Below are 14,565 nucleotides of genomic sequence, written 5' to 3' on the forward strand. Positions count from 1 at the left end.
CCCACTGTAGATGCCAGCAAATAACTGTCGTTTCCTGTACTGAATGATAAATATTCTACAAAAGGATCCACATTCAGTGAATCTCTTTGAAAATAGACTGGAAATTGAATTGGACATACCAGGGTCGATATTCAATGCGATTTAACTGGCCAGAAACAGCTCCTGGCCAATTAAATCGCTTGTTCAGGGCCAACTAGTCATTTTCAGCGGCACTTTGGTTATTATTATTATTTGTTACATTTGTATCCTACATTTTCCCACCTATTTGCAGGTTAGTTCTGCTGAAAATGACCGGTTCGTGCCTAAAGAATACAACGAAGAAAATGTTCTACTCCATGTGGAAACTCAAAAGAGTAAAACCTTTCTTCCCAAGAGCCATCTTCCGAAACCTAGTTCAATCCCTAGTACTAAGTCACCCGGACTATTGCAACTCACTGTACGCTGGCTGTAAGGAATGGACCATCAAGAAACTCCAAACGGCCCAGAATACCATAGCCAGACTCATTTTTGGAAAAAGAAAATATGAAAGTGCAAAACCCCTGAGAGAGAACCTACACTGGCTCCCACTGAAAGAACGTACCACGTTCAAGATATGCACGATTGTTCATAGAATCATTCATGGAGATGCCCCGACCTACATGCTAGACCTAGTAGACCTTCCACCCAGAAATGTTAAACTATCTTCCCGCACCTTTCTCAACCTACACTTCCCCAGCTGTAAAGGGGTCAAGTACAAACTCACACATGCGTCTAGCTTTTCCTATATGAGTACGAAGATGTGGAATGCACTACCAACTCACCTGAAAATGATCAACGAATTAAATAGCTTCCGCAAAGCTTTAAAATCTATCTCTTTAATAAAGCCTACCAAGAGAACCCATAACGACTTGAACACAACCCTCACACTCCGTTATTCAGAATCTCTCACTGTACAGCTGCATAACCAGATCCTCTTGTTCTTTGCTATCTCTTTGTAATCACCAATTGTATTTCTTCCCTGTTGTGGCAATGCCATAACAGATCTTTGTAAGCCACATTGAGCCTGCAAATAGGTGGGAAAATGTGGGATACAAGTGCAATAAATAAAGCAAAACCGGCTATTTGGGGGGCGTTCCGGGAGCGGGGTTGGCACTGAGCCTGTTAAATGCCAATATTCAGCACTTAACCAGCCAAGGTCACCGCATAAATAGGACCACATAAAAGTCAGTCCTATCTTTGTGTGGTGCCCCAGAGTCAGTTAAGTGCTGAACATGGCTAGGCATTGAATTTCCAGGCATAACTCTGGTGATGGTAAGCAAAACGCTGAGCAGTGGTGGCTGAATATAAACCCCACCATTTCTAAACTTGACACTCTGGGGCCAATATTCAGACCACCTATAACCTAGGTGGTTTCCATATAAAGCATGCATAATAAAAAGCAAATTTAAAACAGCATACGAACAGAAAAAAAAATAAAAAAACAACATAAACAACTCTGCTATCAATATCAATATGTTGCTACTCAGCAATAAATCACAGTCAAGTCCACAGCTGATCAAAAGAATGCAGTCACAAAAGGCTGCTTCTCCCCAAAGTTTTTGAACTGTGGAATGTTTGCTTAGTGATGAAGCTGGCCAGGATGTGCATTCCATAAGGGAATTCCCCGCAACAAAAAGCTGAAGTTCTAATGTCAGCATGATGTATGTGCACTACTGCAACCAGGGAGAGCCACATAGCAAACCTCAATGTCCGTAGTGGATGGTGAACACTCATAACTTGCTTTAAGTAAAAAGGAACATCAGAGCATACTTCAGATTGTAAGGGGTTTGAGAGGAGCCTGCTTCAGGGAGGGCTAAGGCAGAAGCCGGAGAAAAGTGTGCTCTTGAGGAAGAGCAAATTTCACTCACAGGTTCCTTATAGACAGAAAATTCGCCCCCTAGTGGCCAAAAGGCCGGTCAGACTACCAACTAAAGATAGGAACTACCATCCCCAGAACCCACCAGTTCCAATACAGGACTCTCAGGAAATAGAGGGGGGGGGGGGGGGGATGATTTGGAAATGGTTTCTGATCAAGGAGATGGGGAGCAGCTGAGGGAACCCTGTGGGGAGGAGGTTATGGAATGGGATAAAATGGAGGCAAATGAGGAGGTAAGGGGGGAGTGCATGGAAGTTTCGGCGTTAGCGCAGACTCCAGCTGGTAAGGTAAAAGGTTTTATCGCTACAGTGTTGCCTCAACTATTTAAGACTGGGGAAGTGAAGTTGGTGCAGTTTGAGAGGAACTTGTGGAGGAAGCTAGCCAGAAAACTACCTGAAGACAGAAGGTAGTGCAGAGAAAGGTTGAACTATGGTTAAATCTCCTGGGGAAGGGGTCTTGAACTATGTTGATGAAATGAATGTAGAAAGCTGAAGTTGTGAACTGTCATGGGGTGATGCAGCTGGAACAAGAATAGGACTATGTGACTAAGCCTGTGAATAAAAGCATTTTACCTATAAAAGTATTGGAGCTACTGCACTTTTGTTTGACCACTACCGTTGAGACAGCTTGAGTGACTGCTATCAGGAAGGAGCTGGAGAAACTGGGCGAGTTGAGTAAAGACAGGACCATTAGTCTGAATATCTTGGCCCACATCGAATCTGACAAGCTAAACAGGGTCAACCCTGGCCTGCTGAAGGAAGGGGGATCAGATGACAAGATTCAATGAGTAACATGCTTTGTGCACAGGAATAGACTACCGGCCTTATTTTCGAAAGTGATGGGCGCCCATATTTCGACCCAAATCGGGAGATGGGCGCCCATCTCGCAAAGGCACCCAAATCGGTATAATCAAAAGCCGATTTTGGGCGTCTTCAACTGCACTCCATCGCGGGAATGAACAAAGTTGACGGGGCATGTCGGAGGCGTGTTGAAGGTGGGAATGGGGCGTGTTTATCGGCCATGGGCGCCTTCGGCCGATAATCAAAAAGAAAGGGCGGCAGAAGCGAAAATTTGGGTCGCTTTTGCTGGAACCTTTTTCTTTACGACCCAAGTCCCAAAAAAAGTGCCCCAACTGGCTAGATGACCACCGGAGGGAATCGGGGATGACCTTCCCTGACTCCTCCAGTGGTCACTAACCCCCTCACACCAGAAAAAAAGAACTTTAAAACTTTTTTGACAGCCTGTATGCGAGCCTCAAATGTCATACCCAGCTCCCTGACAGCAGTATGCAGGTCCCTTGGAGCAGTTGTTAGTGGGTGCAGTGGACGTCAGGCAGGCTGACCCAGGCCCATCCCCCCCTACCTTTCCACTTCTGCTAGTTCATGTTGAGCCCCCCAAAACCCACTGTACCCACATGTAGGTGCCCCCCTGCACCCCTTAGGGCTATGGTAATGGTGTAGACTTGTGGGCAGTGGGTTTTGGGGGGATTTTGGGGGGGCTCAGCACACAAGGGAAGGGTGCTATGCACCTGGGAGCTATTTTAATTTTTGTTTTTTTATTTGTAAAAGTGCCCCCTAGGGTGCCCAGTTGGTGTCCTGGCATGTGAGGGGGACCAGTGCACTACGAATCCTGGCCCCTCCCATGACCCAATGCCTTGGATTTGTTCGTTTTTGAGCTGGGCGCCTTCGGTTTCCATTATCGCTGAAAACCAATAGCGCCCAGCTCAAAAATGCCCAAATCCTAGGCATTTGCCCTGCACAACCCGTATGATTTAAAAAAAAGATGGGCGCCCATCTTTTTTCAAAAATACGGTTTGTCCCGCCCCTTCGCATGGACGCCCATGGAGATGGGCACCCACTTTCGATTATGCCCCTCCACATAAACTACCTACATGATAAGCTTATAAGATTATGCACATAAGCTTACCCAGACTGCATGAGGAGTTTCTGAGGTCAAGGTTGGGGAGAGGTTTGCATTTATGTACAGACTTTTGAAAGTACATGTTTATGAGCATAAACTGAACCAGAAATGTGTGCATGGTAAAGAGCAGATGTAAACAGTGCACAAATTCCCTGTTGTAATTTTCAAAGTGGGAGTATGTGCATATTTTTTGTTTTGAAAATTTGCCGAAGCCCACATAGAAAAAAGCATGTTCTTCTTTTAATATGTGCACAGTTATGAAATGACCCCTAAAGCAATAAAAACCATCACAGATCATCTAACTTTCAGGAAATCTCTGAAGACCATGTTATTTGGAAGTGCTTATCCCACGGCCTCTTCATGTGTCTCCACTGCTGGAAGCACATCGATCTAGAGACATTTGGACACATCCCCCTTCCCTCTTCCCTCAAAGTTTCCCTTCTCCTTCCATCCATTCCTACTCTTCCCCAGTATCTCTTGTAGGTTTTCTGCTGTATTAGCTTCATTTTACAAAAAAAAACAAAAAGGCACACAACTGCTTACAAAACAGTAGATGAAAAACAACAAAGCAGTGGAATCAAATGTATTTATTGGAACAATACCCGACGTGGCCACGTTTCACCCTCAGGCTGCGTCAGGGGTATAAACTATCAAAAGTGTATGTAAATATATCATACACACTAGTAGTTCCAAAATCTAGTTCCATTTATCTGCTACTTCCAACTGAACTGATATGTATTAGCTTCATTTTACTGCATTGGCGTCTGCCTCTGTGGTGCATTGTAAGCCACATTGAGCCTGACACTGTTGGGAAACTGTAGGGTACAAATGAGATAATAAATAAATAAATAATCATTATAGCATTTAATGAATAGGAAATATACTGTCAAGTCCAACAAAAAGTAACGATAAATGTGATCACAAAACCTTTAGTTCAGTTTCTAATTTTCTGTCTGTCAGAATCACAGCTTCATTATTGTTTCACTAATATGGTTGATATCTTCCTCTCAGATCCAGTTGATGTTCCCAGAAGAAGGCTTAGTATATGATTATAGGTTGGATGATGTAGGCACAAGCAGCCCAGAGGAAGAAGAAGACGAGACTACTAAAAAGGTTAAATATTTAAGTGACTGTGATGCAGATAATTCCTGGACCTAAAGAGAGAGAATGAAACCATTCAAAATGATTAGGGATGCGCACAGGGCAAAAGGTTCTGACTTGTTTTCAGTTTGAACTTTTTCCCAATTTTCAGAAGATTATTTTTGGTTCATTTCACACTTTTGTTTTAATAATAAAAAAAATTAATGCACGTAAATTTGTCCAATAAAATGGTATAGGTATCTTATTTTCTATTTTTTGTTTTATTTGTATTTGTTAATTTGTAATACATGTGTGTGTGTGTATATATATATATATATATATATATAATCTTTTATATTTTTGCACAGTACAGGTGGTCATGCCTCACTATTTCTCTAGTGTTGTTAGTCTGGTTGTGAGCCCTTGAATCCAGGCCGAGGCCTAGAATAGGTGTTAGGCCAAGGCCGGGGTTGGCCGAGCAAGCGCTACACACTTCCTCAGCTACCAGGTCCTGCATACACACGCAACAACCAACTTGCACCTCCAGAAAAGGGAAGATAGGGCATTCAGGCGGGCCTCACAGCCGATCGGGAACCCATTTACTCAGAATTCAAACATGCGGGCCTCATGGCCTAACCGGAACCGACTCATACTTAGGGAGGGGAGAAAGAGGAAAAAACGAGGAGGTCTCCACGGAAACTAGAGCACCAGCACACCTACGGTGCTGGCTAAGGACCCATAGGAAAAGGAACTGACAGACATATCTACAAGAAACTCAAGGCAGTGCCCTAGGCAATCAAGGAGAAAAGGAAGCACATACACAAACACCTCAAGCAGTACCCCATGGCACACAAAGGAAATGAGGGACTGCGAAATAAAGATGCTGTAAGCAGAGACCCTCAGCGGACAGGAGAGGGAAAAGACAGCAAAACGGAGTGCGGTGCCTAACACACCCCCAGCACAGAAAGGAACATTGCTCAGCAATACAGAAGAAAATTAAAGCAAAGAAAGGACTGACAGTCACAAGGGAAAACTGCACCAAGCAGACAACTGCCAGAAGCAGGGAAATTCTGCAGACAAAGGGTTAAACCAAGCTCAAACACACAGCTGCCAGAGGCAGGGAACACTGCAGACAACTGGTTAATCGGAGTACAAGGAAAAAGCAAACAAACAACCCCCACAGGGAGAAACAAAGGGTCCCAAGCCTGCTACAAGGGCAGGACAGACAAATCAGAATACAAACACAGCAACAAAGGGTAACTCCGAAGGAAGGGGAAACAAAACAAACAAACTGGAACAGAACGAGGTAGGAACTCGCCACACAGCACCACAGCCAAACACAGAGAATCACAGGTGCAGTGTAGAGAAGTAATTAGACACACGCTAGAAGCAGCCAGCAAACAGAGACAGAGGAACAGGTGTTCACTGTATTTAGAGTCTGCCTTCTTGGGAGTTCAGTTTAATTTTTGTCTACATATTTCTATTTTTAGTTTGTAGTTACTTTAATTGTACTGGGTGAGGATCTGTACAAATTTAGCTTGTTTAGTTTTCCCTTAGGTGTACTGATATTTTATTGTCTACCACAGTGTTTATGGTGCTACATTTTGTTAGGTAGGCTCTTAATGTGTGACTTGTGGAAGTTACTGTTATTATGGTATGGTAGATCCAGAGTGGCATTTGTAGTGGTTTGTACTGGATTTTGGATTTGGATCACACCTTTCTCAGTAGTAGCTCAAGGCAAGTTACATTCAGGTACAGCATGTATTTTCCTGTTTCTGGAGGGCTTACAATCTAAGGGGCCCTTTTACTAAGGTGTGCTGAAAAATGGCCTGCGCTGGTGTAGATGTGTGTATTGGATGCGCACAGGTCCATTTTTTAGCGCGCTCGCAAAAAAGGCCTTTTTTGCCAAAAATGGATGTGCAGCAAAATAAAAATCAGCGCGCATCCATTTTGGGCCTGAGACCTTACCGCCACCCATTGACAGCGATAAGGTCTCACGTGTTAACTGGGTGGTAATCGTCAGCACGCATATACTGCCGATTACCACCCGGTTAGCACCACGTGGTAGAAAATAGAAATTATTTTCTGTCCTGAGTTTTGGACGCACATAGAAACTAGAATTACTGTCCGGGGCACACGGTAGCTGGGCAGTAGTTCTATTTTGACGTGCTTTGTAGGCGCCTACGTGTCTTAGTAAAAGGGCCACTAAGTTTTTTGTACCTGGGGCAATGGAGGATTAAGTGATTTGTTAAAGGTGTCAAGGAGTGGCAGTGGGATTTGATCCATGGCTTTCCTAGTTCTCAGCCTGCTGCTCTAACCATTAGATACAGTTATTACAGATAATTTTTGTTATCTGTATTAGCTGTTCCTAATGTTTGGTAACTCAATATCAAACTAAAGGCTTGCAGAACTGAAGCCTGGTGGCCATTTGGCAACCTATCAAAAACATTGATAGGTAAATTATTTTAAGTTTTTTTTTTAAAGGATTTATTTACTGCCGTTTTGAAAGAATTCACTCAAGGCGGTATAGAGTAAGAATAAATCAAACATGAGCAATAGACAATTACAGCAGTTAAAACATTCAAATAACAATACAAAGTATGATGTGGAGGGGCATAATCGAATGTCGCCGGCGAAATAGATGGCCGGCGATCTATTTTGGCGGCGGCACAACAGCTGGCCGGAACCATATTATCGGAAAAGATGGCTGGCCATCTTTTTTTTCGATAATATGGTTTCTCCGAGGACAAGCAGGCTGCTTGTTCTCACTGATGGGGTGACGTCCACGGCAGCCCCTCCAATCGGAACACTTTCTAGCAAAGTCCTTTGCTAGTCCTCGCGCGCCGATGCGCACCGCGCATGCGCGGCCGTCTTCCCGCCCGAACCGGCTCGTGCCGGGCAGTCTTCTTTTGTCCGCGCTCGGTACGGTCGTGTTTCGCCGTTCGCGCCCCAAAGTTGACCTCGCGCATCGTTTATCGACTTCGTTCTACAAAAAAAAAAAAAGGTGTCGGAAGGAGACCTTTATGGTTTTCTCCCTTCCCGTACTTCTAGTTTTGCCCCGGTAAGTTTTCTTTCGTCGTCGGGGTAGGCCCTAGTTAGGCCTCGGTCGAAGTTTTTCTTCCCCCTATTTTTGTGGTGCCATTTTCGCCATTTCGAGTTTTGATCTCGCTGGCGCGATTTTTCCGCCCATGACATCGAAGTCTTCCAGCGGCTTCAAGAAGTGCACCCAGTGCGCCCGGGTAATCTCGCTCACTGACAGGCACGCGTCGTGTCTGGGGGCTAGGCACCGCCCTCAGGCCTGTAGTCTGTGTTCTCTTTTGCAAAAGCGGACTCAGGTAGCGAGATTAGCCCAGTGGAACATTTTGTTCTCGGGCTCTTCATCGGCATCGGCACCGGGAGTATCGACTGCTTCGACGTCGTCGGCGCCCGGACCTTCATCCTCGCCCCCGATTGCATCGAGTGCATCGAGGCATTGGCCCTCTGCATCGGGGCGACATCGGAGGGCTGCGTCGGCGTCGGTGGTATCGAGACCTCCTCGTCTGCTGATGTCGTCGGACGGTGGTGCTTTGTCTGGAGTGCAGGTGAGGGCTGTCCATTCCCCTGCTGGTGGCGGTGAGCCTTCGGGTGGGTCTCCCCCTACCCTGAGGGCTCCTGCGGTACAGCCCCCCCGAGACCGACATTCTTCGGCCTCGGTCCCGAGGAAGAGACGGCTGGATTCTACGTCCTCCTCGTCGGTGCCGGGAAGCTCCGGTGACGTGCTTCGTTCCAAAAAATCAAAGAAGCATCATCACCGGTCCCCTTCCCGTGTCGGCACCGAGAGCTCTGGGTCGCCGAGGGAGTCGGCACCCAGTAAGCATTGGCACCGAGAGGACCGCTCGCCCTCTGTTCAAGAGGTGTCGATGCGCTTCCCTTTGGACAGCCCGGAACAGCCTCCACGCCTGGAACAGGTTCTGACATCGACTCCTGCATCGGCTTCCATGTCTTTTTCCACAGCCGCTCTGCACGAGAGCCTCCGGGCCGTTCTCCCAGAGATCCTGGGAGAGCTGTTGCGCCCTCCCCCTCCAGTACCGGGGGTGCTTGCGCCACCGGTACCGTCGAGCGAGGCACCGGCTGGCCCATTGTCCGGGGTGAGGTCTCCGACATCGGTGCCGCTTGCGGTACCGAGTGCGGTAGCCTCCCAGGAAGGCTCCCTGACTACGTCGGCGGAGGGAGCTTCGCCGGTGCGGGCGAGGGAGTCTACCTCTCGACGCTCCCACCGTGGCCGTGGTTCCACGGAGTCGAGCCAGGCACGGTTGCAGACACAGGTCCGTGAACTTGTGTCTGACACCGAGGGTGAGGCCTCGTGGGAAGAGGAAGAAGACATCAGATATTTCTCTGACGAGGAGTCTGAGGGTCTTCCTTCTGATCCCACTCCCTCTCCTGAAAGACAGCTTTCTCCTCCTGACAGCCTGTCTTTCGCTTCCTTTGTCCGGGAGATGTCTACGGCCATCCCCTTCCCGGTGGTTGTGGAGGACGAGCTCAGGGCTGAAATGTTTGAGCTCCTGGACTATCCTTCTCCACCTAAGGAAGCGTCCACAGTACCCATGCATCATGTCCTCAAAAAGACATTGCTGGCGAACTGGACCAAGCCTCTAAGTAATCCCCACATTCCCAAGAAGATCGAGTCCCAGTACCGGATCCATGGGGACCCAGAGCTGATGCGCACTCAGTTGCCTCATGACTCTGGAGTTGTGTATTTGGCCCTAAAGAAGGCCAAGAGTTCTAGGGAGCATGCTTCGGCGCCCCCGGGCAAGGACTCTAGAACCTTGGACTCCTTTAGGAGGAAGGCCTACCATTCTTCTATGCTCGTGGCCAAGATTCAGTCCTACCAGCTCTACATGAGCATACACATGCGGAACAATGTGCGGCAGTTGGCGGGCTTGGTGGACAAGCTCCCCCCTGAGCAAGCCAGGCCATTTCAGGAGGTGGTCAGGCAGCTGAAGGCGTGCAGAAAATTCCTGGCCAGAGGGGTGTATGACACCTTTGATGTTGCGTCCAGGACCGCTGCTCAAGGTGTGGTGATGCGCAGACTCTCATGGCTGCATGCCTCCGACCTGGAGAATAGAATCCAGCAGCGGATTGCGGACTCCCCTTGCCGTGCAGATAATATTTTTGGAGAAAAAGTCGAGCAGGTGGTAGAGCAGCTCCACCAGCGGGACACCGCATTCGACAAGTTCTCCCGCCGGCAGCCTTCAGCCTCTACCTCTACAGGTAGAAGATTTTTGGGGGGAAGGTAGACTGTTCCCTACTCTTCTGGCAAGCTTAGGTACAATCCTCCTTCTTGATAGCCTGCGGCCCAGGCTAAGCCCCAGCGCGCTCGCTCTCGTCAGCAGCGTGCGCCTCAGCAAGGCCCCTCGGCTCCCCAGCAAAAGCAAGGGACGAGCTTTTGACTGGCTCCAGCAGAGCATAGCCGACATACAAGTGTCAGTGCCGGGTGGCCTCTCATAACCTCCGATCAGTGGGTTCTCCAAATAGTCCGGCAAGGATACACCCTCAATTTGGCCTCAAAACCTCCAAATTGCCCACCGGGAGCTCAATCCTACAGCTTCCAGCACAAGCAGGTACTTGCAGAGGAACTCTCCGCCCTTCTCAGCGCCAATGCGGTCGAGCCCGTGCCATCCGGGCAAGAAGGGCTGGGATTCTATTCCAGGTACTTCCTTGGAAAAGAAAACAGGGGGGATGCGTCCCATCCTAGACCTAAGGGCCCTGAACAAATATCTGGTCAAAGAAAAGTTCAGGATGCTTTCCCTGGGCACCCTTCTCCCCATGATTCAGGAAAACGATTCGCTATGCTCTCTGGACTTGAAGGATGCCTACACACACATCCCGATACTGCCTGCTCACAGACAGTATCTGCGATTTCAGCTGGGCACACGTCACTTCCAGTCTGCGCCCAGAGTGTTCACGAAGTGCTTGGCTGTAGTAGCAGCGGCACTTCGCAGACTGGGGGTACACGTGTTCCCATACCTCGACGATTGGCTGGTGAAGAACACATCCGAGGCAGGAGCCCTGCAGTCCATGCAGATGACTATTCGCCTCCTGGAGCTGCTGGGGTTTGTGATAAATTATCCAAAGTCCCATCTTCTCCCAGTGCAGAAACTCGAATTCATAGGAGCTCTGCTGGATTCTCGGACGGCTCGCGCCTATCTCCCAGAGACGAGAGCCACCAACTTGTTGTCTTTCGTCTCGCGGGTGCGAGCGTCCCAGCAGATCACAGCTCGGCAGATGTTGAGATTGCTTGGCCACATGGCCTCCACAGTTCATGTGACTCCCGTGGCCCGCCTTCACATGAGATCTGCTCAATGGACCCTAGCTTCCCAGTGGTTTCAGGCTGCTGGGGATCTAGAAGATGTGATCCACCTGTCCACGAGTTTTCTCAAATCCCTGTATTGGTGGACGATTTGGTCCAGTTTGACTCTGGGACGTCCTTTCCAAATTCCTCAGCCACAAAAAGTGCTGACCACGGATGCGTCTCTCCTGGGGTGGGGAGCTCATGTCAATGGGCTTCACACCCAAGGAAGCTGGTCCCTCCAGGAACGCGATCTGCAGATCAATCTTCTGGAGTTACGAGCGATCTGGAACACTCTGAAGGCTTTCAGAGATCGGCTGTCCCACCAAATTATCCAAATTCAGACAGACAACCAGGTTGCCATGTATTACATCAACAAGCAGGGGGGCACCGGATCTCGCCCCCTGTGTCAGGAAGCCGTCAGCATGTGGCTCTGGGCTCGCCGTCACGGCATGGTGCTCCAAGCCACATATCTGGCAGGCGTAAACAACAGTCTGGCCGACAGGTTGAGCAGGATTATGCAACCTCACGAGTGGTCGCTCAATTCCCGTGTAGTGCGTCAGATCTTCCAGGTGTGGGGCACCCCCTTGGTAGATCTCTTCGCATCTCGAGCCAACCACAAAGTCCCTCAGTTCTGTTCCAGGCTTCAGGCCCACGGCAGACTGGCATCGGATGCCTTCCTCCTGGACTGGGGGGAGGGTCTGCTGTATGCTTATCCTCCCATACCTCTGGTGGGGAAGACTTTGTTGAAACTCAAGCAAGACCGAGGCACCATGATTCTGATTGCTCCTTTTTGGCCGCGTCAGATCTGGTTCCCTCTTCTTCTGGAGTTGTCCTCCGAAGAACCGTGGAGATTGGAGTGTTTTCCGACCCTCATCACACAGGACGAAGGGGCGCTTCTGCATCCCAACCTCCGGTCCCTGGCTCTCACGGCCTGGATGTTGAGAGCGTAGACTTTGCCTCTTTGGGTCTGTCGGAGGGTGTCTCCCGCATCTTGCTTGCTTCCAGGAAAGATTCCACTAAGAGGAGTTACTTCTTTCTGTGGAGGAGGTTTGCGGTCTGGTGCGACAGCAAGGCCCTAGATCCTCGCTCTTGTCCTACACAGACCCTGCTTGAATACCTTCTGCACTTGTCTGAGTCTGGTCTCAAGACCAACTCTGTAAGGGTTCACCTTAGTGCAATCAGTGCATACCATTACCGTGTGGAAGGTAAGCCGATCTCAGGACAGCCTTTAGTTGTTCGCTTCATGAGAGGTTTGCTTTTGTCAAAGCCCCCTGTCAAGCCTCCTACAGTGTCATGGGATCTCAATGTCGTTCTCACCCAGCTGATGAAACCTCCTTTTGAGCCACTGAATTCCTGCCATCTGAAGTACTTGACCTGGAAGGTCATTTTCTTGGTGGCAGTTACTTCAGCTCGTAGAGTCAGTGAGCTTCAGGCCCTGGTAGCCCAGGCCCCTTACACCAAATTTCATCATAACAGAGTAGTCCTCCGCACTCACCCTAAGTTCTTGCCGAAGGTTGTGTCGGAGTTCCATCTGAACCAGTCAATTGTCTTGCCAACATTCTTTCCCCGTCCTCATTCCTGCCCTACTGAACGTCAGCTGCACACATTGGACTGCAAGAGAGCATTGGCCTTCTATCTGGAGCGGACACAGCCCAACAGACAGTCCGCCCAATTGTTTGTTTCTTTTGATCCCAACAGGAGGGGAGTGGCTGTGGGAAAACGCACCATATCCAATTGGCTAGCAGATTGCATTTCCTTCACTTACGCCCAGGCTGGGCTGGCTCTTGAGGGTCATGTCAAGGCTCATAATGTTAGAGCCATGGCAGCGTCGGTAGCCCACTTGAAGTCAGCCACTATTGAAGAGATTTGCAAAGCTGCGACGTGGTCATCTGTCCACACATTCACATCTCATTACTGCCTGCAGCAGGATACCCGACGCGACAGTCGGTTCGGGCAGTCAGTGCTTCAGAATCTGTTCGGGGTTTAGAATCCAACTCCACCCCCCTAGGCCCATGTTTGTTCTGTTCCAGGCTGCACTCTCAGTTAGTTGGTAAATTTTTTAGGTCAATCTCAGTTATGTCCTCGCCGTTGCGAGGCCCAATTGACCATGGTTGTTGTTTTGAGTGAGCCTGGGGGCTAGGGATACCCCATCAGTGAGAACAAGCAGCCTGCTTGTCCTCGGAGAAAGCGAATGCTACATACCTGTAGAAGGTATTCTCCGAGGACAGCAGGCTGATTGTTCTCACAAACCCGCCCGCCTCCCCTTTGGAGTTGTGTCTTCCCTTCTCTTTGTCTTGCTACATATGAGACTGGCCGGCACGAGCCGGTTCGGGCGGGAAGACGGCCGCGCATGCGCGGTGCGCATCGGCGCGCGAGGACTAGCAAAGGACTTTGCTAGAAAGTGTTCCGATTGGAGGGGCTGCCGTGGACGTCACCCCATCAGTGAGAACAATCAGCCTGCTGTCCTCGGAGAATACCTTTACAGGTATGTAGCATTCGCTTTAGCCTGGCCAAATGCCAGAGCTCGCCGGGGTTGAGATCGCCAGTTTTGTTTTTCAGCGATAATGGAAAAAACTGCCGGCCATCTCAAACCTGGCGACATCCAAGGCATTTGGTCGTGGGAGGAGCCAGCATTTGTAGTGCACTGGCCCCCCTCACATGCCAGGACACCAACTGGGCAGGCCTCTAGGACTTGTTGCTGCTGTATAACCTTGGCACACCAGTTGAGACCTGAAGACCAATCTCTTTGAAAAAGTCCTTTATTTGAATAAGCACGTTTACTCACAGTTAACTGCAGATCAGAGGTTGTGCCCCACTGGCAAAGAGTCTCCCTGGTACTGAGATTAGCAGTAGGTCAGAGCTGGCAGAATGGTGTACAATGCCCTCTTTCAGCTACATTCAAGGTAATAACTAAGTTCTCTAACGTGGGTAACACATGAAAGGGATCTAAAACTGGCTGACAAAAATGACCACTACCTCATGGACTACCGGAAACAAAAATGGACACACACTGACCCAGTTAGCAGGGGGAAAAGCACCATGGGAGTAGAGCCCCCTACCCTACACCCACCACAATTCATTGCTGATGTGACTCTGCAGTGCACCTAACAGAAAAGGTGTCACACTCACCCGAGAGCCACATCACAACCAGGGAAAGGCTGTCAAAGGATAGAACACATTCTGCTGTCATGGAGGTGGGTACGGCATTTGAGGCTGGCATACAAGCTGGCAAAAAAGGTTTTTAGTTTTATTTTTGTAGTGTGGGAGGGGGTTGGTGACCACTGGGGGAGTACGGGGAGGTCATCCCCAATTCCTTCCAGTGGTCATCTGGTGAGTTGGG

The 14,565-nt window shown here is 49.1% G+C and overlaps 1 protein-coding gene across 1 annotated transcript in view; it reads left to right on the forward strand.

Moving 5' to 3' along the window:
* LOC115458777 (dynein heavy chain 1, axonemal-like) overlaps positions 1 to 14,565 on the forward strand; it is a gene marked incomplete at its 5' end in the record, with an annotated part of 332,737 nt that overhangs the window by 246,934 nt on the left and 71,238 nt on the right. The window contains 1 exon segment of the mRNA XM_030188593.1: positions 4,826 to 4,927. Coding sequence (XP_030044453.1) covers positions 4,826 to 4,927 — 102 coding nt within the window.

This window comes from Microcaecilia unicolor, unplaced genomic scaffold (genome assembly GCF_901765095.1).
Source record: "Microcaecilia unicolor unplaced genomic scaffold, aMicUni1.1, whole genome shotgun sequence".
Taxonomy (NCBI): Eukaryota; Metazoa; Chordata; class Amphibia; order Gymnophiona; family Siphonopidae; genus Microcaecilia; species Microcaecilia unicolor.